A 25,311-nucleotide genomic window follows, 5' to 3' on the forward strand; every position below is an offset into this window, starting at 1 on the left:
TTGCAACTTGAGTCAACTTTAGTTGCTGTGCACACTCGTTTTGTTGGTTGCCTACCTCTCAAAAATCTATTATTAATTGCCTTTATAAATTTTTGTAATTCATGAATAATGGATTTAAAAGAAAGTTATTATTAATTATTATTTATTACTGATTAAGGAAAAAACACACAGTTACATAAAATTCCTTCATAAGGCACGTAATCTTTGGTTACAAAATTTTAAAAGTAATTATTTTTCATAATTCTTTGTTTTGTTGTTTTCTGTAAGAAAAGTGCTAAAATTATTATTCTCTCATTTTTGGTTAATTGAGAACTTACTCGTATCTTTTCTAGCAGTTTAAAACATTTAAATTACTCCAAGGTCAAAAAATAAGTTCAAAAAAACTGCTCTAAATGTTCTCCATTGTGGTCCAGAAAGAGTCAAACTCGCCCCTCATGTTTTCCAAAAACACTTATGAAGCTGTCAGGTGAAATGGATTGCCAAAATTCATTTATGATGAAAATTTGTTTAAGGTAATGTATGGGTTTTATTTCTTGCAACACACAAGGGAAACAAATTAATATCCTCCTTCAAAATTTTTGCAATAACTGCCATAACTCAATTTAACTTGCTGTCTTAAACGCCTTATGGAAGTTGAGGGATGTTCCTTGATAATTTGTCGAACATTTTGCACCATTTCTAAAATTTGAACTAAGGACTGACCTGACTTCTTCTTAATGATGGATTATGATTCGCTAAAATTAGGCACTATAATTTTAAGACATTGATAAACTTGTTGATAACCAATACCATCAGGTTCGGACGTCTGTCTGGCTTGAAATTCTTCAGTGTAAGGGGGTACAAAGTAAGGCCAGTCTTCACTTTCTTGTTTCACCCTCTTTCGAAAATAATGTAATAAAAATGCCTTCTCTTTAATGGTAAAACCCATATTTTATAAGATTTCTTTTTATACATCATATTTTGTTACTTTGAAATATTTTATAATAAATGTTTATTTTTGTACTGTACATTCATCTTTCATTTATAGTGACAGTTTTATTTTTGTGCTTTTAACTGAAATTATTAATTTGATTGTACCGAACATTGGTAAACTACTCTTGTTCGATGAAATCAAATTAATAATTTTGATTAAAAGTTAACTTTATGTTAACAATCAAATAAAGAATCCATTTAAATTTGCCGCTTTGAGCGTTAGTACTGCCACGACGACACGAGGAGGCGCTGACGTTGTGCCTCCAGTTCAAACATAGGGAGTTTTCACTTCTTAAGAGTAAGTGTTCTGTGGAATACCCCCTGTATGGGCCGTTCTGTGCAGCAAGCGGCCTGTGGCGTGTGTTGTTATTTATTAATGTTTTAATAGTGTTTGCTGTTTGGTACATCATTGGTAATTGTTCACTTTAACTACTTCTGGAATTTTCGCGTTTTTTCTGGCTAGACAGCCCCAGAGGGTCCTCCTAGATCGTGTCCCACCATTGAAATCTTGTGCAAATGCCTTTTTTTAATCTCTTGTTGTATTTCAAGGTCGCGCCAAGTCTTAGTATAACTAGAGGGTAAGGAAAATTTTCATTTGCACAAGGTTTGACTGATGGGAAACGATGTAGGAGGACGTCCTGAGGCACTGACCTCTATAACATGGACCGAGGATGCTATGTTTCAAAACTGAAGCAGAAAGTCGGCCATATTGCTAGTCTCAATTTTTAGTAACTTTCTTTTTGTCCAGTTAACTGAATCCTGTCCTGCTTTTCACTGACATTTGACGTTGACAGGTGTGGTCGTGCTCGTTGATGGAGACGATTTAAATATAACTCATCCATGTTTTTGTGACCAAATTTACAGAAATCACGAATAAAATCACAAATAAGAAATCAGGGAACTCAACAGAACGAGTGACAGAATGATGTCACTAAATCTGCTGCCAACAGTATTTTGGTGTAAAACTAAAAGTTTCCAATGTGAGACTACAAAGATGGCCGACTTTGTAGCTTCACTTTTACTGTGGCAGGGACCCATGATAGAAGGAAGATGTATATCGTGCAGGGACCACTGCACACGCAGTCCATGTTATAGAGGTCAGTGTCCTGAGGCTGTCTAGCCAGAAAAAACGCGGAAATTCCAGAAGTAGTTAAAGTGAACAATTACCCGTTCATTTTCAAAGGTTGTGTCGAAAATTAAAGTCTTTTTTTTATACCTATTATACCTAAACAATTGTCAGTGTCAAAATCGGGTGTAAAAGTAGTTCGTATCGCTTTAAAATGGAAAATTAAGAAATTAGATCTACATTACGTACCGCGTACCCCAATTTGAGGTGAGCAATACACCTTGTTCATAAAATTCTTCAATAAACGCTTGTTAACGCCATACAACGAAATTTTTTTCTGATTTTGACACTGACAATTGTTTATGAAAAAAAAAAAGGACTGTAATGGCCAATCTCACCGTCGTAGTTTAAAATTAAAGAGAGCTTAAAACCTTGGTTACAATTATTAAAATCGGGTAATCTTGTAGTTTACGTCGCCCAAACTGCGCATCTCACACGCGCAGCCCCGTTGATGTAGAAATGCTCTGCATTGTTGCCAGATATTAATGGTGATATGGTGATGTATGTGTATGATTCCAATACGGTTGTTAATTGATCTGTTTCTCTGGTTTAGTTTGTGTTTGGTGCTTTTCTTTTATTAACTTTGTTTAGGAACAGTGGGTGGTAGAGGGGCTACTGCACAAAGTATAATGGTATAATTAAAATTGGCGTCACGTGATCTTAATTGTGAATTTTCTCTTATTAAATACAAATAAATAAGTCTTGAGTAAAAGATTTGTAACTATTTTTAAATTGTGTATAATATTCTGCTACAATTTTGTTCTCTTTAGTATTGGTCATTTTTAAATTTATTCAAAAAAAAAAAAATTAATCATTAAATATAATATGCCATTGATGTTACAAAGATTGGGCGACTCTGTTATGTTTAGTTTAGTATGGTAAAGAGTTAATGATTTTTAAAATGTTGACAAACGAAATCACAATCGGAAAAATCTTCAAAACTCGCAGTTAATCCATTTTGTCGATTTTGACTAATTTATCACTTCATGGACAAAATATAATTATTCTAATTTAATAAATCGAGAAATTATGCCTGATTTACTAAAAAAAAGCAAAAACAATATAAGAAAAAAACATAATTGTAATGAGGGAGTAAATGATATGAATAACATGTTTTTTACTTTATTTGTAAAAACAAAAGGTAATATAAGTCATGATATTAAATTTAATTATGATTTTATGCCAATTTTCTCTGAGGAAGGAATTCCTTGTGTTGAAAAAAAATAAAAAAAAAAAAACGTGAAAACAATTATAAAGAGAATTATCAATTCCTAAAGCTTGTTTTAAATTTGTATTATTGATAGGTAATCTATTCATAAGCCAGATTGCGGACTCTAATTATTCCATGTTCAGTACCGTTGATGTATACAAGTATATAAAAAAAGCTTCACCGGGGTTGTGGATGCTGGAAAGGTGTTTTTATTGTTAAGCTTTTGTCTGTTGTTATTTGGCGTTTTTTTTGTTCATGTGTTGATGTAAATTACGTATTATGCTGTTATACCCACACTATACAGTTTATATTAGGACTTATGTAAGCCCAAAATGGCATGACATTAATAAATGTTGATTTTATTTCATACTTCCCTGACCTTGTGCTTATTAAAAAAATAATACAGTTGGTTGCAAAAAAAAAAACGGAAAATGTCAAAAACTATGTTGACGTTTTTCCTTAAAATTTTGTTAATGTAAAACTGTCGACAGGTCGGCGAGGTTAGAATTTCTTGTCACTGTACTTTTTACTACTCCAAATTCTGCATCTAGATCCGTAATTTTTCTATCATTTTCTAAATGGCCGGCGATGATAGCTCTGTCTGTTTCAGATAAATGAAGCATTTTGGTAAAAAAAAAAAAAATTACATTAATTTTTTGAAAACTGTCAATATCATCAGATTTTGTTCACACTATAAAAAATTTCATTTTCCGTTTTTTCTGCAACCAACTGTACATTTTTTGTATTATGTTTAGGTCTCCAGATTGTTTTACATTATTCTTATTGTTTCTAGCCGATGAGTTATCATCTAGAAAAACGAGCAAGAATGGAAGGAGGAAGTGCAAATGAGGTACAAAGAAAGGCAAGTTTAATAAATGTAGTCTCATACCTGTTTATGTAGCATTTCTGTTCTTGCACGGTTATGTGATATATTATGTTTTTATCTTTTCAGAGCACATCACCAAAGAAAATATGTAATTTGTCCACACAATCATTTAGTGAAATCATACACGTTGCTGCCTTTGTGGATAAGACGCTATTTATTAAAGCCTTTCTTGAAGCACATAAAGTGATAGTAACTTTGGCGCCTCGCCGCTTTGGGAAATCAACAAACATGGACATGGTGAAAGAATTCCTAACAGGGAACAAAAAACTCTTCCAAGACAATCAGTTAAAAATATGGAAAGAGGAAAGGTTTTTTTTTTATAAGTACTGCCAAGAGAATCCTGTCATACACGTGGACTTTAGAAATATCACTGGTGAAACTGAAGATGGACTTTTTCAATCATTAAAGGATGTCATTCACTGTGCATTTAATGAACATAAGTATCTTGTGAAAAAGATCGATGGAAAATATTCTTGGTCAGATACGAAATTGGAGGTTGTGGACTGTATTGAAGAATTTGAGAAGTATTGGAAAACTTCTGAAAATTTAAGTCGAGGTGATGTGATCGACGGATTGAAGCTCTTATCTCACTGTTTACATGTGTACCATAACAAACTCGTTTATGTATTAATCGATGAATTCGATTCTCCTATCATGAACATCATCGTCAAGCAATCAACTTCAAAGAATGATGTTCTGGACGAAACCATCTATGTTATCGGTCGCCTCATGTCCATTACGTTCAAAAACAACAAACATCTCAACAGAGGGTTAATAAATGCCTGTGTCCCCGTCGCAGAACAAGTTTTATCTAGCGACGCGAACAACATCCAGTATTATCAGTTTTTGAGACAACGTAGATTTGCTCCTTATTTTGGATTTACAGATACAGAAGTGAAGAGTCTGTTTGAAAAAGAAGAATTTGCTACTTTTAATAATGACCAAGTAAAAAAGTGGTACAATGGTTATAAATTAGTGGATGATGAAGGGGACTATGCCATTTATAGCTGTTATTCAGTTTTAAAATATTTGAGCACAAGTCACGAAATGAAGAAACCATGCTTTGACAATTACTGGGTTGACTCGGCCTGCATCACTCACCTAAAACATCTGTTTGGATATAATCCCATTCGTAAATTGATTGAATATCTTATTGATGGAGAAGAGATCGAAATAAAGGCCATTCAAAAATTTGCGAAAGAAGACATAATTGACTTACTAAACTTGGTTCATCAAGAACTTAAATCTATACATATGTCAGATGCACATCTTTTCCTCCAACTTTTGACCGAAAATGGATACTTGAATGTTTTACGCACTAGCCCTGAGAATCAAAGAATCACCATTCGGATTCCAAATGAAGAAATTAGGATGTTGTTGCGTGGAAAATGTTATGATGTAGAATTGTTTTCACAGAAACACCAGCTTTTAGATGAAAATATTGAGGGTTATTTGGCTGCATTAGAATCAGTGCTAACAAGAGAAGACAAAAATGTATTTAAAGAATATGCAAAGGCTGTCTCTAAATTGTTTGATGGAGCCATAATGCCCCAAAACGAGGACGAATTTCATAGTATTCTCTTTGTTTTGGCATATAATGTTAAAGATTATATAGTTCGCAGTGAACTAAGCATCTCCCGAACAAAATCTCAAGGAAGACCTCCTCATCTTGATTTGCATATGATTTTGAATGAAGCTGGCTTGATTGTGGAATTAAAATTTGCTGACCAATCATCAGCGGCCGCTCTTTCTCAAATTAGAACGCGACAGTATGAATCAAGCTTCGACAACTACAAAAATGTCACAAAGAAAATTCTTATGGGTTTGCATATGACTAAAGAAGGGAAAGTTAGTCTGACTTACACTATTGGCGATTCACCTCCAGAAACTGTTACCAGCCATGAATAGACTTTTGATGGTACAGACGTCTTTTTTTATTTGTATTGCCATTGTATTACCGTTGTTAAATGAATACAATAATTTTAATGGTGTTTTTAGCGTTTCAATTTTTATAAACACAATAGAACTGCATGAGTCTGTGTTGTGAATTTAGCTTTAGGCAACTTTGGGAGTTTCTGGTGTTCCTTTAGTTGGTGGTAAGGTTATTTTTAATATCATAGATAGTGGGTGAAGAGAATTTTATGGATTTAGAGGAATCTTTCGGTTTGTTCGTATTAGGATAATTAATTTTTATTTTTATGGTTTAAATAGAATTATTTTTAACTTACCCGACCAAAGGTAGGTAAGTTATTGTGATCGGTCCAAAATTTCGAATTGCTAATTTCATCAGATCTTTACGTTTTGAGGTCCCCTGAACACGTTAATGAAGTTTTTAGAATGATGTCTGTCTGTGCGTCTGTCTGTCCCACTTTTCGTTCTCCCACGATTACTCAAAAACGCTTTGACCGATTGCTTTCAAATTTGACCAACACAAACTTACTCATGGTCTCTCGAGTTGAAAAGCTTTTGGTGTCAATCGGATCACGGGGGGTGGAAGAGGGTGGTGGTAGGTAGAAAAAATAATAAGGGAACATGCTAAAGTGTCACTTCATTGTCATGGCATCTAACGAGCTGACGAGTGGCAGATAAAGTTATTATCTCCGCTGAGAGCGGCAGATAAAGTTATTATCACCGCTGAGGGCGTCCGTGAAGTTATTATCTCCGCTGATGAGCGGCAGTAAAGTAAACTAGCTAAATCATTTGAAATTCCTACCTGGTTTCTTAACATGTCTTAAATAATTTGTTATGAAGGTTTGAAGAAAAAATAGTATATGTTATTCGGAGTAAAAATGGTTTTATGTGCTTTGGCTGGTTTGTCTGCCTCACTGCGTTCGGCAGCCAATCTACCAGCCGCAGCACATAAAACTTCATTTTTGCTCCTCATAACATAATATACTATTATCATTTGCGGATTTTGCCAATATGGCGGACTTATAAAGTTATTTACGTCTTCATAGATCGACGGCGATAACTGCTGAAACTTTTAACAAAATAATCTCGGATCTTGCCATTGGAAATAACTCTGTAATAGTGACTACCGAATAGAGTTTGGTGTCAATCCGACTACGAGGGGTGGAAGAGGGTGGGGGTTGCTCGAAGAAATAATGAGGTGACATGGAAATTTGACATTACCAGTTGAAAGGGCATGTGTTTTTATGTTGGAAATGATATTTACTATTTGTGAGAATTAGAAGACGACTTATGTGGGTTAACACGGACAAGGTAGGTATCTTGGGTTAATTCAGGTTGGTTTAAATCACGACCTGCTAGATAGTCCGAGTGTCTATAGCGGCCTGGGCATAGAGCGAAAAATCCTATTGTTCTCATGATTCTGATATTTGGGGTTGTTTTCGGGGGTTCAGTCTCCTACAGATATCTGAAGGAAAAATACGGAGTAATTTCTGGATCGGGGGCACAGGCACAGAATGGAAACGGCACGATGGAACAGTGAAGAAATATTTGCGCCGTTGTGCGCTTTTTTTAATTACAAGACCGCCGGTCTTCAGGCTTGACTTGAGAGGGTCTGCTCCTGAGCACTATTCATTTTGAATGTATCATGCTTCCACTCTGTGTCCTGCTCTGAAATCTTTTCGTTAAAGTCTGTTTATGTTTATTAAGGTACACCACGACCTTCTAAATAGTCGAGACGCTTGACGCTTGACTCTCTCCGGCCTGTTCATTTGCCAGTTTTCGGCGTTCGCCGTTTGGCGCTACTTTGCCGGCGCCGAAATTGGCGCGAAACGTTAAATGTCAAAAAGATGACATGTAAAATGCTATTTGGAGACGTGTAAGGATTATAAAAAGACAAAAACATTTAATGAATTGGCTTCAGAAAGTTTAAATATTTGCCCAGGTAGGGATTTCAAAAATCTTTTAATCAGTAATGGACTTGCAATAATTTCAAATGTATTTGAAAAATATTCTTCACTAACATAATGTTGTAGGCAAGCCTTTCCAATAGTGCTGCTAATGTACCGATCCCGACTGAAACATTCTCTGTAACCGCAAACACTCCTTTGCCTGCTTAAATCTTCATATTCTTTTCCTTCATCTACTTCCAATGTTGTGGGTATTATAGCAAGTACTGAATTCCGTGAAATAATTAAATTCATACTCACATCTCCATAAATTTCGTTGTATTTAAGAATATGTATATTAGGAACGATTATCTATGCAATTAATATGCTTAACTAACCGAAAATTTCGATTAAAATGCCTTTATCCGACAAAGTGACAACACAATGACAGAAAGCCAAGTTTCAAATCGCGTGGTTCCGAACTCAAATCCCCCGTTCACTAGCGCCAAACGGCTTACAAGTGCATAATGGTATTTTGCTCAAATGAACAGGCCGGAGAGAGCGTTTGCGTCTCGACTATTTAGAAGGTCGTGAGGTACACCTACTTGTTGGTTTCAATGCCGGTATTTAATATTAACCTGTAGAATACCATATTTTAAGTAAAATATTCAAAACTAGTTTACTTTGCTTGATTGCGGGACTCGATTAGAGATTTGTAAAAAATGACAATAATCGTACATTATAACCTTCAAAATATACATACCAAACCTGAATTATTATCTGACATTGCGTTTACAGTAGAAAAAAGTTGTATCCTGTTACACCACAAAAGTTACTAAAATCACTAGATTTAGTTGTGTATATTGAAAATGGATGGAGTTTAGCTAAACAACGAATGAAAAAAGTTGGTATAGTTTGTCCAGCGAGAGATTGGTTGACATAAAAATCACTAAATTCTACGCAGAGAAAGTAGTACCTAGCGCGCGTAAAATTTGAAATATATCCTTCAAGCAAATATTAAGAAAAATTAAAAAAAAATCATAACAACGTCATCATGGTAGTTTTCTGTACCAAATCTGCGTAAAAGAACTTCTTTTTTTGTTACACTTTTTACTGAATTCTTTTTCGATAAAATGTTGATCTTAACAGAATAATCATTTATCTCAATTTGTGTGTACTGTACGGTTGTACCGTATTGTTTTTGCCAAATATGGAAAAAAAATTGCATTTAAGTACGCATTTAAGTGAATTTGAAGTGAATAGGGCTATTGGAATGCTTGAAGACGGTCCCGCCAAGCAGAAGTAGCCCAAAATTTTGGGGTTAGCCAGAGTATTGTAAGTAAACTGTGGAATCGGTTTGCTGAGACAAATTCTGGTAGATAACGGCCCAGAAGTGAAAGACTGCGAAGTACAACAGCTCCACACGATCGTTATCTGCTTCTAACAAGAGAAGGCATCCTTTCTATCGAGCGTTACAAGTATGAAATGCCTTGCGACATGCTGGTGGACCAACAATTCACGTTCAAACAGTAAGAAATCGATCAAAAGGATTTGGTTTAGACAATTTTTGTCCATACATAGCACCTCTATTAACACTAGCTGATCATGCAGCGTGTTTAGAGTGGACAAGAAAACATAAAAATTGGGTAGTGGAATGGGACTTTGTTCTGGTTGGAGATTAATCACGATTTGGTCTTCATAGCGATAGTGGTCCTGTACGAGGTTCAGTGACGGCTCGTTAGGGGCGGCAGAGTCGACCGGGCCGTACCACACAAAATTACGAATTTTATTTTCATATTTTCTGATAAAAAATGTTTACGTTATTTTTCTTCAAACCCAAATAACAGCTTAAATTACAATTTACATGTCTGTCTCGTACCTAATTACATTGTACTGTGTACGGTATCTTCTGTAAATATGTACACATATTGACATATTAGTATAAATACCTAAACGCATCCAGGATAGTTTTGAAAAAAAATGTGTGTGTAAATAAAACTCCGCTTAATAAACGCAAAATTCTTCTGGACATAAATTATGATGTCTGTTCGCCTTCATCGTTTTTTTTTTAATTGCCTCAGTAAAGATCAATTTAAATTAGGTGTTGAAGTTAAAGTTATTTTTTCACCATTACAAAAATTAAATGCATATGAATATTTACAAAACTACGACAATAATAGGCAAAGCCCTTCCTAGGCTCCTGCGGCAAGTGTTTATTAAATAATAAATACATTTACGATGTATATGAGAAATATTTTTAAGCGCATTCGAAGAAATCATTCGGCTCCCTCTACGTTCGGCTCTGATTCGGCCAATAAAATACGTGCAACGGACGTTTCTCCACTGTTTATTTTTTGTTATTCTGTGGTACAAGTACCAACTACAATGTCCACACAAGTGCGCTAGATAGCGCCAGCAAATCGCAAACAGAGTATTTTGATACCAATTATAAAATAATTTTAACAGAAGGGTCGGCCAGTGACGGATTTGCCGAGTGCAACACAGAGTGCGGTGTTATGATGTACTGCTAGCCAACACCCTCCTTTTAGCAGGTAGTTTATTTTAGCAGGTAGTTTAGGCAGTGGCGGCTCGTGGCATCTGGTGTTGGGTAGGCGACTGGGTACTCAGCAAAGTAAAAACAAAATAGGTTAGAATGGCGAGTCGCTGACAGCGGGGGAGGGGGTAACGCGCCACAAGCAAAATTTTTGTAGAATTATTTATTAAAATGATCGCCCCAATGTTACTGTTAGCTCTTTATTTAAAACCTTTATTTTTTAGGGGGTCATTACCCAGCCGTCCCTGTTAGGTTTTATATATCAAAATGATTCGTCTGTCTTTTTCATCATGCCCTCGAAAAGGGAGCTCCTGTTTCGCCCAAGTAACTGTGACGTCAATTAAATACGATAATAAAATTCGGTTTTTCCTAACTTCTTCATTGTATAATTTAATCGACAGAGCACTATGTTCAGTGAGAGCATCTTTAATTGTTGTTGTATTATTTTCCAAACGTTTGAGACTTAAAATATTCGTCAAATGTTCTTTCGATGATTCATGTTTTTTTACGCTCGTTGACAGATTTTTAAATCAGAATAGGTACCCCTTACAAACCCAAATATTTTGTTTTACTGTAGATAAAAGTAAACACGGCCAGCAAAATAAAGCTTTTTTAAATAAACTCCACACAACCAATTATGATTTTCATACCAACTTACTTTAAATGACCGAGAAAATACCTGACCTTGTTTTTTATTCGAAGACAGAACATTAATATTCGGTGTGGGGCGATTCATGCTAAGAATTTCCCTGCGTTCTTGTTCATTTCGCCGTGAAAACGGCGTTTCTATCAAACTGCATATAATGTCGTTATAGACATCCATTTTATTAAATAAGAATGGGAGAAAGTATTAATTAGCTCTCCAAATAATCAAAAATACTGTAAGGTAATATTAAAAGATCGACCTGATTTAGTTTAGGCGCCAACGCCGAAAAGCCAACGGTCAACCTGTTATTGTCTTTTATTATAAACCTACTTATTATACCAACCTGACCTGACCTGAACAAAACCTGCCAAAGCAATTCAACACCTGAGGACTTCTGAGGAATCACCTAAATCTCCTGTTTTAAGGGTGACCGATACTGGCGAAGTATTTCAGTTTTGCCACCTTTATAACGCAGCCAGTAATGCACAATTGAGTATATAGATAAGTATGGAAACGAAACTGAATTTTTACCTGAAATTATAAGCCCTGACCGTTTCCAGTTTCCACGCCCTCACCGAAAGGTTATGGGAGCTTATGGTCTGGTTTATCAGACAAACAATAAATACATTTCTTATTTTGCCTAAATCTTCTCGAAAATGGTGGAATAATAAAATTATTAATATTCCTATACATAATAGATTAAAATGATCCAATAATATGAACTCCCAAAATTCATACCCATTACTTCTGTCATTGCATTGAAATCACAACTGTTAAAGTTGTGGCCTAAAAGTGGCCAGTGACAGCTCCGGGCTCTCAGGGGGTTTTCGGGGCATAGGGCGTGGGTTCGGATTATAAAAAAATGGGCGCCAGGCAGCTATTGTCTTGAGCTGGTTGTTAAGCTTGTCCAGCTGCCGGGACAAGTGCTCAGTTTCTCGGATGCTTCGGAGTCAATACGAAAGAACTTAATTCCTTGCGAATTAAATAATTGGTTTATTCAATTTTTGTCCAACAGTCCAGGAAATTCGAAATGCTTACTTAAGTGTGCACTGGTCCGTGGAATTGGCAACGTTACTCTACGTAATTTTGTTAATTGAAATTTCGAACCAGTTCACATTAATGATCTTATTCAATACCTTATTCTGGTCTTATCAAGAAAGCTTTCCTTTACAGGTGACCTTGTAACTTATTTGTGAATAAACTTAAAATTAATACAACTCCGATGAGAAAAAAAAAAACGAAAGGAAAATCTGTTGCGTGCGTGAAACAAGAATGAAGCGCAGTCTTCTGCTTTCATAAATTTACAACGTTAATTTAACATCGATTCTATAATTGAAAAAATTGCAAATTTACTGGAAGTAGAAGAACTGCTACTAATAATTGAAATGTGAAATTTGAAAACTTGAGCTTTGTGAAGTCTTTCTAAAAATTTGAAATTATTGAAATGCGAGATTTTTACAAATTGAAACGGTTCTAAATATTGAGAAGCGGGATATTTGAGGCGTTCTTTGATTTTTCGCAAATCCGCAATTAAATTGTGCGACTTATCTTACGCCGGTAACGTGGTGTGACCTTGACGATTTTCTTTAGTCCTTGGTGAAACGGTACGTGGTCCGATGACCTTAATGGACGGTTTGCGGTCTGGCGACGACCACTCTGACGAACGATGTGGCGACGATCACCCCATATAACGATAGTCCTGGTGAACAATCACCCTAAAAGCGACGCGGCGACGAATGACCCTAAAGAACAACGTTCCTGGTCCGGCTGACCCTAAAGAACAACGTTCCTGGTCCGGCTGACCCTAAAGAACAACCCCTAACGAATTGTCGTTAGTGTTGCGAAACTCAATCGATTCGGTAATTACCTTTCCGCTGAAAGGGGTTGCTTCTCGATAATTCGAAGGAGGACTTTCCGGTTCTCCTTCGCGGTACGGTAACGGTAATCTGGCTCGAACTACCCCTAACGGACGAAAATTAGTGAAGTGAATTCGCTAATGAAGGATAATTACCTCTATCTCGCTAGATGACGAGGGGTTTCTCGACCACGGCAAAACGGTAAACGGTAAATCTTCGGGCTCCTCGACGGCCCCGAAGGCTGGCAGCGCCGGACGATAAGCGCCATGGCGTTCGGCAATCCACCCACCACCCACAGGGATGATTGCGGATCCCGAACGCCACGCACGTGATTCGCAGCTCGCGACTTGCGGCACCTGCCGCCCGCTCGGCGGTCGCCGACCGAGTCCTCTTTAATTTCCGCTCGCGATCGGTTTTTTTTTTTTGGCTACCCCCGGCTCTAGGAGATCAACCCGAAAGATCTGGACCTTATTCCGTTGGGCGATAAGGCGTCCCGGTTATTGTACTGACCGCGCATCTTGATGACAACTTCCGGCGATCCTACACTTGCACGCTAAATGACAGATGGTCGAACATGGCGCCGGTTTGTTTACGTTGGACTTTACCGATCGAAAAATCCGGATGTCGAAGCGGTAATGTGTCGGTGAGTCCACGCGTAACACACGATAGATGTTGACGGCAATTTCCCGCAGGATCTCAAAAGGTTGGACACCACAAGGATGAAGGAAGAAGGTTAGGGAAAAGAAGAGAAGAAGATAACTTTCCGGCAAGTCACGGGAACAAAAGGGAATCGGAATTAACTTTGCCGTACGGTTACCCGAGCTGAGAAGAAGAAGAGGAAGGATTGAAGGAAAAGGAAAGGAGAAAGAAGAAAAAAGCGAACGATGAATAGATAGGCCGCAGCTAGACAGCCTAGAGGCGTGAGGCCACCTCAGCCTAAAATTTAGGGGCTAACATGTGTGATTCCAGCCGCCCCAAAACTGGCTGGCACAAAGACTCTACAATGAAAACTCTAAAGAAACCGCGAAAGAAACAAACGAAAACCGAAAGTGAAACTGAAAGCGAAACCGAAATAAAACTGAAAGTGATCCGATAAACAAAAATGAACCCTGAACCGATAAACTCAAAATGAATTGACTGACGGCACAAACAAACTGAATTATTTCGAAATGAGCGTCCCCAAAAAAGGTTACGGCAGGGTGGGCGCGTCGCGACGTCATATGCCGTGCGTTGTGTTGCTTGTTCCTGATCTTCGAACAGCGATCTTATTGTCCCGCGAGCATAAGTAGGACCTCTTGGCCTCCTACCCCGGCCAAAACGAATAGTGGCACTTTGACCTGCTACACTACCCCCCTCCTCAAAAAGAAAAAAGAAAAGGTAACGCGGTTGCCTTTTTCTTTTTACACAAAACGAAGATGAAGTCTTCTCAAAAACGTCAAAATTTGTTCAATGGAAAAGTTTTGATTCCGCCACAAAATGGCTAGTTGATATCTGCGCGTATCAAACGATTGAAAACTGAATCTCAATGTCAATTAGTACTTGAGTACTGCGGTATGATGTAAGTCGAATTCGGGATATGTCATAAATGGGGTTTTTCAAATAAACTTTTCCTGAACAAACTCCACGGTAAAATTTTTGGTCTCGATCATTTCAAAAAATTCGACGAAAAAAAAATGCAACGCAATTTTCGCTGCAGCGCTCGAAAACGGAAAGTGAAAATGCGACGAAGCGTTTTCCACGATTCCACGGAACGTCATCCGCAAAAAAATCGCTCATAGAGACACTTGGAGGTCTTCGAGTGTCTGACCTTGACATTGGCGAAATGTCCACCGTTTCTCCGATTGTGCGACAAGGATGGAACTCAAACAAACATGTCACCCGAAAAAGTGTTTCGCAGCGCGATAACGTTCTCAAAAAATTTCTTATCTGTGAAGACACGAGATAAGACTGAATACAATCCGCTAATTTTCTCTGCAAAATTCCTGCTTCTCTTACACGGTAAAAAAATTGAAAACTGAAATTTCTCTGAAACCCAAACCCAAAGCTCCGATTGTTGAACAATGAAAAATCTGTGATCTTGCCAAATCTGTAGTTGAGTCACAAACACGATAAACAAAGCTGAATGAGCCAAACTGACCAAATTTGCGGAATTCAAACGAGGAAGCAAAATCGTCAAAATTTGTGACTGCTACAAAGTTGACAAATCACACCCCTAACAAATCGCGTCAAAATTTGTGGCGGCTCGATTGACTTGACAGGCCCTCGAAAATCCAAGCGTCAAAATTTGTGGCTGTCAAATGCAAGCGAGCCCTCGAGGCCCAAATTGGTTTACAAATTTCGCGAAAATGAAGATGAGCGATAAACGAAAATTTGTGGTTGCTCCAAAAAGTCGGGAAATCGGGCCCCACGTTGTGGGCGTCAATTTTTGTGTCACCAAAAAGTGGCCAGTGACAGCTCCGGGCTCTCAGGGGGTTTTCGGGGCATAGGGCGTGGGTTCGGATTATAAAAAAATGGGCGCCAGGCAGCTATTGTCTTGAGCTGGTTGTTAAGCTTGTCCAGCTGCCGGGACAAGTGCTCAGTTTCTCGGATGCTTCGGAGTCAATACGAAAGAACTTAATTCCTTGCGAATTAAATAATTGGTTTATTCAATTTTTGTCCAACAGTCCAGGAAATTCGAAATGCTTACTTAAGTGTGCACTGGTCCGTGGAATTGGCAACGTTACTCTACGTAATTTTGTTAATTGAAATTTCGAACCAGTTCACATTAATGATCTTATTCAATACCTTATTCTGGTCTTATCAAGAAAGCTTTCCTTTACAGGTGACCTTGTAACTTATTTGTGAATAAACTTAAAATTAATACAACTCCGATGAGAAAAAAAAAAACGAAAGGAAAATCTGTTGCGTGCGTGAAACAAGAATGAAGCGCAGTCTTCTGCTTTCATAAATTTACAACGTTAATTTAACATCGATTCTATAATTGAAAAAATTGCAAATTTACTGGAAGTAGAAGAACTGCTACTAATAATTGAAATGTGAAATTTGAAAACTTGAGCTTTGTGAAGTCTTTCTAAAAATTTGAAATTATTGAAATGCGAGATTTTTACAAATTGAAACGGTTCTAAATATTGAGAAGCGGGATATTTGAGGCGTTCTTTGATTTTTCGCAAATCCGCAATTAAATTGTGCGACTTATCTTACGCCGGTAACGTGGTGTGACCTTGACGATTTTCTTTAGTCCTTGGTGAAACGGTACGTGGTCCGATGACCTTAATGGACGGTTTGCGGTCTGGCGACGACCACTCTGACGAACGATGTGGCGACGATCACCCCATATAACGATAGTCCTGGTGAACAATCACCCTAAAAGCGACGCGGCGACGAATGACCCTAAAGAACAACGTTCCTGGTCCGGCTGACCCTAAAGAACAACGTTCCTGGTCCGGCTGACCCTAAAGAACAACCCCTAACGAATTGTCGTTAGTGTTGCGAAACTCAATCGATTCGGTAATTACCTTTCCGCTGAAAGGGGTTGCTTCTCGATAATTCGAAGGAGGACTTTCCGGTTCTCCTTCGCGGTACGGTAACGGTAATCTGGCTCGAACTACCCCTAACGGACGAAAATTAGTGAAGTGAATTCGCTAATGAAGGATAATTACCTCTATCTCGCTAGATGACGAGGGGTTTCTCGACCACGGCAAAACGGTAAACGGTAAATCTTCGGGCTCCTCGACGGCCCCGAAGGCTGGCAGCGCCGGACGATAAGCGCCATGGCGTTCGGCAATCCACCCACAGGGATGATTGCGGATCCCGAACGCCACGCACGTGATTCGCAGCTCGCGACTTGCGGCACCTGCCGCCCGCTCGGCGGTCGCCGACCGAGTCCTCTTTAATTTCCGCTCGCGATCGGTTTTTTTTTTTTTTTTTTTGGCTACCCCCGGCTCTAGGAGATCAACCCGAAAGATCTGGACCTTATTCCGTTGGGCGATAAGGCGTCCCGGTTATTGTACTGACCGCGCATCTTGATGACAACTTCCGGCGATCCTACACTTGCACGCTAAATGACAGATGGTCGAACATGGCGCCGGTTTGTTTACGTTGGACTTTACCGATCGAAAAATCCGGATGTCGAAGCGGTAATGTGTCGGTGAGTCCACGCGTAACACACGATAGATGTTGACGGCAATTTCCCGCAGGATCTCAAAAGGTTGGACACCACAAGGATGAAGGAAGAAGGTTAGGGAAAAGAAGAGAAGAAGATAACTTTCCGGCAAGTCACGGGAACAAAAGGGAATCGGAATTAACTTTGCCGTACGGTTACCCGAGCTGAGAAGAAGAAGAGGAAGGATTGAAGGAAAAGGAAAGGAGAAAGAAGAAAAAAGCGAACGATGAATAGATAGGCCGCAGCTAGACAGCCTAGAGGCGTGAGGCCACCTCAGCCTAAAATTTAGGGGCTAACATGTGTGATTCCAGCCGCCCCAAAACTGGCTGGCACAAAGACTCTACAATGAAAACTCTAAAGAAACCGCGAAAGAAACAAACGAAAACCGAAAGTGAAACTGAAAGCGAAACCGAAATAAAACTGAAAGTGATCCGATAAACAAAAATGAACCCTGAACCGATAAACTCAAAATGAATTGACTGACGGCACAAACAAACTGAATTATTTCGAAATGAGCGTCCCCAAAAAAGGTTACGGCAGGGTGGGCGCGTCGCGACGTCATATGCCGTGCGTTGTGTTGCTTGTTCCTGATCTTCGAACAGCGATCTTATTGTCCCGCGAGCATAAGTAGGACCTCTTGGCCTCCTACCCCGGCCAAAACGAATAGTGGCACTTTGACCTGCTACACTACCCCCCTCCTCAAAAAGAAAAAAGAAAAGGTAACGCGGTTGCCTTTTTCTTTTTACACAAAACGAAGATGAAGTCTTCTCAAAAACGTCAAAATTTGTTCAATGGAAAAGTTTTGATTCCGCCACAAAATGGCTAGTTGATATCTGCGCGTATCAAACGATTGAAAACTGAATCTCAATGTCAATTAGTACTTGAGTACTGCGGTATGATGTAAGTCGAATTCGGGATATGTCATAAATGGGGTTTTTCAAATAAACTTTTCCTGAACAAACTCCACGGTAAAATTTTTGGTCTCGATCATTTCAAAAAATTCGACGAAAAAAAAATGCAACGCAATTTTCGCTGCAGCGCTCGAAAACGGAAAGTGAAAATGCGACGAAGCGTTTTCCACGATTCCACGGAACGTCATCCGCAAAAAAATCGCTCATAGAGACACTTGGAGGTCTTCGAGTGTCTGACCTTGACATTGGCGAAATGTCCACCGTTTCTCCGATTGTGCGACAAGGATGGAACTCAAACAAACATGTCACCCGAAAAAGTGTTTCGCAGCGCGATAACGTTCTCAAAAAATTTCTTATCTGTGAAGACACGAGATAAGACTGAATACAATCCGCTAATTTTCTCTGCAAAATTCCTGCTTCTCTTACACGGTAAAAAAATTGAAAACTGAAATTTCTCTGAAACCCAAACCCAAAGCTCCGATTGTTGAACAATGAAAAATCTGTGATCTTGCCAAATCTGTAGTTGAGTCACAAACACGATAAACAAAGCTGAATGAGCCAAACTGACCAAATTTGCGGAATTCAAACGAGGAAGCAAAATCGTCAAAATTTGTGACTGCTACAAAGTTGACAAATCACACCCCTAACAAATCGCGTCAAAATTTGTGGCGGCTCGATTGACTTGACAGGCCCTCGAAAATCCAAGCGTCAAAATTTGTGGCTGTCAAATGCAAGCGAGCCCTCGAGGCCCAAATTGGTTTACAAATTTCGCGAAAATGAAGATGAGCGATAAACGAAAATTTGTGGTTGCTCCAAAAAGTCGGGAAATCGGGCCCCACGTTGTGGGCGTCAATTTTTGTGTCACCAAAAAGTGGCCAGTGACAGCTCCGGGCTCTCAGGGGGTTTTCGGGGCATAGGGCGTGGGTTCGGATTATAAAAAAATGGGCGCCAGGCAGCTATTGTCTTGAGCTGGTTGTTAAGCTTGTCCAGCTGCCGGGACAAGTGCTCAGTTTCTCGGATGCTTCGGAGTCAATACGAAAGAACTTAATTCCTTGCGAATTAAATAATTGGTTTATTCAATTTTTGTCCAACAGTCCAGGAAATTCGAAATGCTTACTTAAGTGTGCACTGGTCCGTGGAATTGGCAACGTTACTCTACGTAATTTTGTTAATTGAAATTTCGAACCAGTTCACATTAATGATCTTATTCAATACCTTATTCTGGTCTTATCAAGAAAGCTTTCCTTTACAGGTGACCTTGTAACTTATTTGTGAATAAACTTAAAATTAATACAACTCCGATGAGAAAAAAAAAAACGAAAGGAAAATCTGTTGCGTGCGTGAAACAAGAATGAAGCGCAGTCTTCTGCTTTCATAAATTTACAACGTTAATTTAACATCGATTCTATAATTGAAAAAATTGCAAATTTACTGGAAGTAGAAGAACTGCTACTAATAATTGAAATGTGAAATTTGAAAACTTGAGCTTTGTGAAGTCTTTCTAAAAATTTGAAATTATTGAAATGCGAGATTTTTACAAATTGAAACGGTTCTAAATATTGAGAAGCGGGATATTTGAGGCGTTCTTTGATTTTTCGCAAATCCGCAATTAAATTGTGCGACTTATCTTACGCCGGTAACGTGGTGTGACCTTGACGATTTTCTTTAGTCCTTGGTGAAACGGTACGTGGTCCGATGACCTTAATGGACGGTTTGCGGTCTGGCGACGACCACTCTGACGAACGATGTGGCGACGATCACCCCATATAACGATAGTCCTGGTGAACAATCACCCTAAAAGCGACGCGGCGACGAATGACCCTAAAGAACAACGTTCCTGGTCCGGCTGACCCTAAAGAACAACGTTCCTGGTCCGGCTGACCCTAAAGAACAACCCCTAACGAATTGTCGTTAGTGTTGCGAAACTCAATCGATTCGGTAATTACCTTTCCGCTGAAAGGGGTTGCTTCTCGATAATTCGAAGGAGGACTTTCCGGTTCTCCTTCGCGGTACGGTAACGGTAATCTGGCTCGAACTACCCCTAACGGACGAAAATTAGTGAAGTGAATTCGCTAATGAAGGATAATTACCTCTATCTCGCTAGATGACGAGGGGTTTCTCGACCACGGCAAAACGGTAAACGGTAAATCTTCGGGCTCCTCGACGGCCCCGAAGGCTGGCAGCGCCGGACGATAAGCGCCATGGCGTTCGGCAATCCACCCACAGGGATGATTGCGGATCCCGAACGCCACGCACGTGATTCGCAGCTCGCGACTTGCGGCACCTGCCGCCCGCTCGGCGGTCGCCGACCGAGTCCTCTTTAATTTCCGCTCGCGATCGGTTTTTTTTTTTTTTTTTTTGGCTACCCCCGGCTCTAGGAGATCAACCCGAAAGATCTGGACCTTATTCCGTTGGGCGATAAGGCGTCCCGGTTATTGTACTGACCGCGCATCTTGATGACAACTTCCGGCGATCCTACACTTGCACGCTAAATGACAGATGGTCGAACATGGCGCCGGTTTGTTTACGTTGGACTTTACCGATCGAAAAATCCGGATGTCGAAGCGGTAATGTGTCGGTGAGTCCACGCGTAACACACGATAGATGTTGACGGCAATTTCCCGCAGGATCTCAAAAGGTTGGACACCACAAGGATGAAGGAAGAAGGTTAGGGAAAAGAAGAGAAGAAGATAACTTTCCGGCAAGTCACGGGAACAAAAGGGAATCGGAATTAACTTTGCCGTACGGTTACCCGAGCTGAGAAGAAGAAGAGGAAGGATTGAAGGAAAAGGAAAGGAGAAAGAAGAAAAAAGCGAACGATGAATAGATAGGCCGCAGCTAGACAGCCTAGAGGCGTGAGGCCACCTCAGCCTAAAATTTAGGGGCTAACATGTGTGATTCCAGCCGCCCCAAAACTGGCTGGCACAAAGACTCTACAATGAAAACTCTAAAGAAACCGCGAAAGAAACAAACGAAAACCGAAAGTGAAACTGAAAGCGAAACCGAAATAAAACTGAAAGTGATCCGATAAACAAAAATGAACCCTGAACCGATAAACTCAAAATGAATTGACTGACGGCACAAACAAACTGAATTATTTCGAAATGAGCGTCCCCAAAAAAGGTTACGGCAGGGTGGGCGCGTCGCGACGTCATATGCCGTGCGTTGTGTTGCTTGTTCCTGATCTTCGAACAGCGATCTTATTGTCCCGCGAGCATAAGTAGGACCTCTTGGCCTCCTACCCCGGCCAAAACGAATAGTGGCACTTTGACCTGCTACACTACCCCCCTCCTCAAAAAGAAAAAAGAAAAGGTAACGCGGTTGCCTTTTTCTTTTTACACAAAACGAAGATGAAGTCTTCTCAAAAACGTCAAAATTTGTTCAATGGAAAAGTTTTGATTCCGCCACAAAATGGCTAGTTGATATCTGCGCGTATCAAACGATTGAAAACTGAATCTCAATGTCAATTAGTACTTGAGTACTGCGGTATGATGTAAGTCGAATTCGGGATATGTCATAAATGGGGTTTTTCAAATAAACTTTTCCTGAACAAACTCCACGGTAAAATTTTTGGTCTCGATCATTTCAAAAAATTCGACGAAAAAAAAATGCAACGCAATTTTCGCTGCAGCGCTCGAAAACGGAAAGTGAAAATGCGACGAAGCGTTTTCCACGATTCCACGGAACGTCATCCGCAAAAAAATCGCTCATAGAGACACTTGGAGGTCTTCGAGTGTCTGACCTTGACATTGGCGAAATGTCCACCGTTTCTCCGATTGTGCGACAAGGATGGAACTCAAACAAACATGTCACCCGAAAAAGTGTTTCGCAGCGCGATAACGTTCTCAAAAAATTTCTTATCTGTGAAGACACGAGATAAGACTGAATACAATCCGCTAATTTTCTCTGCAAAATTCCTGCTTCTCTTACACGGTAAAAAAATTGAAAACTGAAATTTCTCTGAAACCCAAACCCAAAGCTCCGATTGTTGAACAATGAAAAATCTGTGATCTTGCCAAATCTGTAGTTGAGTCACAAACACGATAAACAAAGCTGAATGAGCCAAACTGACCAAATTTGCGGAATTCAAACGAGGAAGCAAAATCGTCAAAATTTGTGACTGCTACAAAGTTGACAAATCACACCCCTAACAAATCGCGTCAAAATTTGTGGCGGCTCGATTGACTTGACAGGCCCTCGAAAATCCAAGCGTCAAAATTTGTGGCTGTCAAATGCAAGCGAGCCCTCGAGGCCCAAATTGGTTTACAAATTTCGCGAAAATGAAGATGAGCGATAAACGAAAATTTGTGGTTGCTCCAAAAAGTCGGGAAATCGGGCCCCACGTTGTGGGCGTCAATTTTTGTGTCACCAAAAAGTGGCCAGTGACAGCTCCGGGCTCTCAGGGGGTTTTCGGGGCATAGGGCGTGGGTTCGGATTATAAAAAAATGGGCGCCAGGCAGCTATTGTCTTGAGCTGGTTGTTAAGCTTGTCCAGCTGCCGGGACAAGTGCTCAGTTTCTCGGATGCTTCGGAGTCAATACGAAAGAACTTAATTCCTTGCGAATTAAATAATTGGTTTATTCAATTTTTGTCCAACAGTCCAGGAAATTCGAAATGCTTACTTAAGTGTGCACTGGTCCGTGGAATTGGCAACGTTACTCTACGTAATTTTGTTAATTGAAATTTCGAACCAGTTCACATTAATGATCTTATTCAATACCTTATTCTGGTCTTATCAAGAAAGCTTTCCTTTACAGGTGACCTTGTAACTTATTTGTGAATAAACTTAAAATTAATACAACTCCGATGAGAAAAAAAAAAACGAAAGGAAAATCTGTTGCGTGCGTGAAACAAGAATGAAGCGCAGTCTTCTGCTTTCATAAATTTACAACGTTAATTTAACATCGATTCTATAATTGAAAAAATTGCAAATTTACTGGAAGTAGAAGAACTGCTACTAATAATTGAAATGTGAAATTTGAAAACTTGAGCTTTGTGAAGTCTTTCTAAAAATTTGAAATTATTGAAATGCGAGATTTTTACAAATTGAAACGGTTCTAAATATTGAGAAGCGGGATATTTGAGGCGTTCTTTGATTTTTCGCAAATCCGCAATTAAATTGTGCGACTTATCTTACGCCGGTAACGTGGTGTGACCTTGACGATTTTCTTTAGTCCTTGGTGAAACGGTACGTGGTCCGATGACCTTAATGGACGGTTTGCGGTCTGGCGACGACCACTCTGACGAACGATGTGGCGACGATCACCCCATATAACGATAGTCCTGGTGAACAATCACCCTAAAAGCGACGCGGCGACGAATGACCCTAAAGAACAACGTTCCTGGTCCGGCTGACCCTAAAGAACAACGTTCCTGGTCCGGCTGACCCTAAAGAACAACCCCTAACGAATTGTCGTTAGTGTTGCGAAACTCAATCGATTCGGTAATTACCTTTCCGCTGAAAGGGGTTGCTTCTCGATAATTCGAAGGAGGACTTTCCGGTTCTCCTTCGCGGTACGGTAACGGTAATCTGGCTCGAACTACCCCTAACGGACGAAAATTAGTGAAGTGAATTCGCTAATGAAGGATAATTACCTCTATCTCGCTAGATGACGAGGGGTTTCTCGACCACGGCAAAACGGTAAACGGTAAATCTTCGGGCTCCTCGACGGCCCCGAAGGCTGGCAGCGCCGGACGATAAGCGCCATGGCGTTCGGCAATCCACCCACAGGGATGATTGCGGATCCCGAACGCCACGCACGTGATTCGCAGCTCGCGACTTGCGGCACCTGCCGCCCGCTCGGCGGTCGCCGACCGAGTCCTCTTTAATTTCCGCTCGCGATCGGTTTTTTTTTTTTTTTTTTTGGCTACCCCCGGCTCTAGGAGATCAACCCGAAAGATCTGGACCTTATTCCGTTGGGCGATAAGGCGTCCCGGTTATTGTACTGACCGCGCATCTTGATGACAACTTCCGGCGATCCTACACTTGCACGCTAAATGACAGATGGTCGAACATGGCGCCGGTTTGTTTACGTTGGACTTTACCGATCGAAAAATCCGGATGTCGAAGCGGTAATGTGTCGGTGAGTCCACGCGTAACACACGATAGATGTTGACGGCAATTTCCCGCAGGATCTCAAAAGGTTGGACACCACAAGGATGAAGGAAGAAGGTTAGGGAAAAGAAGAGAAGAAGATAACTTTCCGGCAAGTCACGGGAACAAAAGGGAATCGGAATTAACTTTGCCGTACGGTTACCCGAGCTGAGAAGAAGAAGAGGAAGGATTGAAGGAAAAGGAAAGGAGAAAGAAGAAAAAAGCGAACGATGAATAGATAGGCCGCAGCTAGACAGCCTAGAGGCGTGAGGCCACCTCAGCCTAAAATTTAGGGGCTAACATGTGTGATTCCAGCCGCCCCAAAACTGGCTGGCACAAAGACTCTACAATGAAAACTCTAAAGAAACCGCGAAAGAAACAAACGAAAACCGAAAGTGAAACTGAAAGCGAAACCGAAATAAAACTGAAAGTGATCCGATAAACAAAAATGAACCCTGAACCGATAAACTCAAAATGAATTGACTGACGGCACAAACAAACTGAATTATTTCGAAATGAGCGTCCCCAAAAAAGGTTACGGCAGGGTGGGCGCGTCGCGACGTCATATGCCGTGCGTTGTGTTGCTTGTTCCTGATCTTCGAACAGCGATCTTATTGTCCCGCGAGCATAAGTAGGACCTCTTGGCCTCCTACCCCGGCCAAAACGAATAGTGGCACTTTGACCTGCTACAAAGTGCGTCTATCGATATTTTGCAACGACTTTTTAAACACTACTTAGTTAACATTTTGGATCGTTTATGATGGTCTCATTACTAGGGGATTATTTACCTACCCTGTAATAAAAACTCTGGATGGTTCAAGACTTGTACCTGCGGATTATTGAAGATTGGTTACTCACCACTTTTATATATTTATATTATATACTTTGTTAACGGGCAATAAACCACTGAAGGAATCAAAATGTCGTTTTAAAATATCGATAGACGCACTTTACCATGGGAACATGTAAACAGAAAAAATTACTCCAATTCATTTATTACAAAAGTGTTATTTATTGTTACAATTTTGTGGCGATTTTCTTGCACAATGAGTGATTCTGAAGAAAGTGTTGGATCAGAAATTGAAACATCTGCGGAAG

General features: G+C 39.9%; 1 protein-coding gene and 2 long non-coding RNA genes across 9 annotated transcripts in view; 1 reads left to right on the forward strand and 2 right to left on the reverse strand.

Annotated features, from left to right (window-relative positions):
* The window catches only part of LOC138129744 (uncharacterized protein in vnfD 5'region-like), a 41,874-nt gene extending 35,689 nt beyond the window's left edge, over positions 1–6,185 (forward strand). For 2 of the 6 annotated variants that reach the window (XM_069046042.1, XM_069046044.1), the window contains 2 exons: positions 4,102–4,170; positions 4,261–6,185. In XM_069046042.1, coding sequence (XP_068902143.1) covers positions 4,102–4,170; positions 4,261–6,102 — 1,911 coding nt within the window. In that variant the 3' untranslated portion in view covers positions 6,103–6,185. Of the gene's footprint in view, positions 1–1,961; positions 2,070–2,207; positions 2,306–2,454; positions 2,600–2,818; positions 4,040–4,101; positions 4,171–4,260 lie in introns of those variants that run through there. The other 4 variants (XM_069046046.1, XM_069046047.1, XM_069046045.1 and 1 more) reach the window with 4 other exon arrangements.
* On the reverse strand, positions 126–1,402 carry LOC138129758 (uncharacterized). 2 transcript variants are annotated; one of them, XR_011159367.1, is made up of 3 exons: positions 790–1,347; positions 318–734; positions 126–260 (listed from the first exon to the last, which is right to left on the reverse strand). It is a non-coding gene; the product is annotated as an uncharacterized lncRNA (long non-coding RNA). The 2 variants fall into 2 exon arrangements; XR_011159366.1 differs by having other exon boundaries at positions 318–1,402.
* Positions 6,186–12,160: 5,975 nt separating the features above from the next.
* On the reverse strand, positions 12,161–24,902 carry LOC138129765 (uncharacterized). Its single transcript, XR_011159373.1, has 2 exons — positions 13,059–24,902; positions 12,161–13,009 (listed from the first exon to the last, which is right to left on the reverse strand). It is a non-coding gene; the product is annotated as an uncharacterized lncRNA (long non-coding RNA).
* Positions 24,903–25,311: the final 409 nt, after the last annotated feature.

The sequence above is a fragment of the Tenebrio molitor genome, chromosome 4 (genome assembly GCF_963966145.1).
Source record: "Tenebrio molitor chromosome 4, icTenMoli1.1, whole genome shotgun sequence".
NCBI lineage: Eukaryota > Metazoa > Arthropoda > Insecta > Coleoptera > Tenebrionidae > Tenebrio > Tenebrio molitor.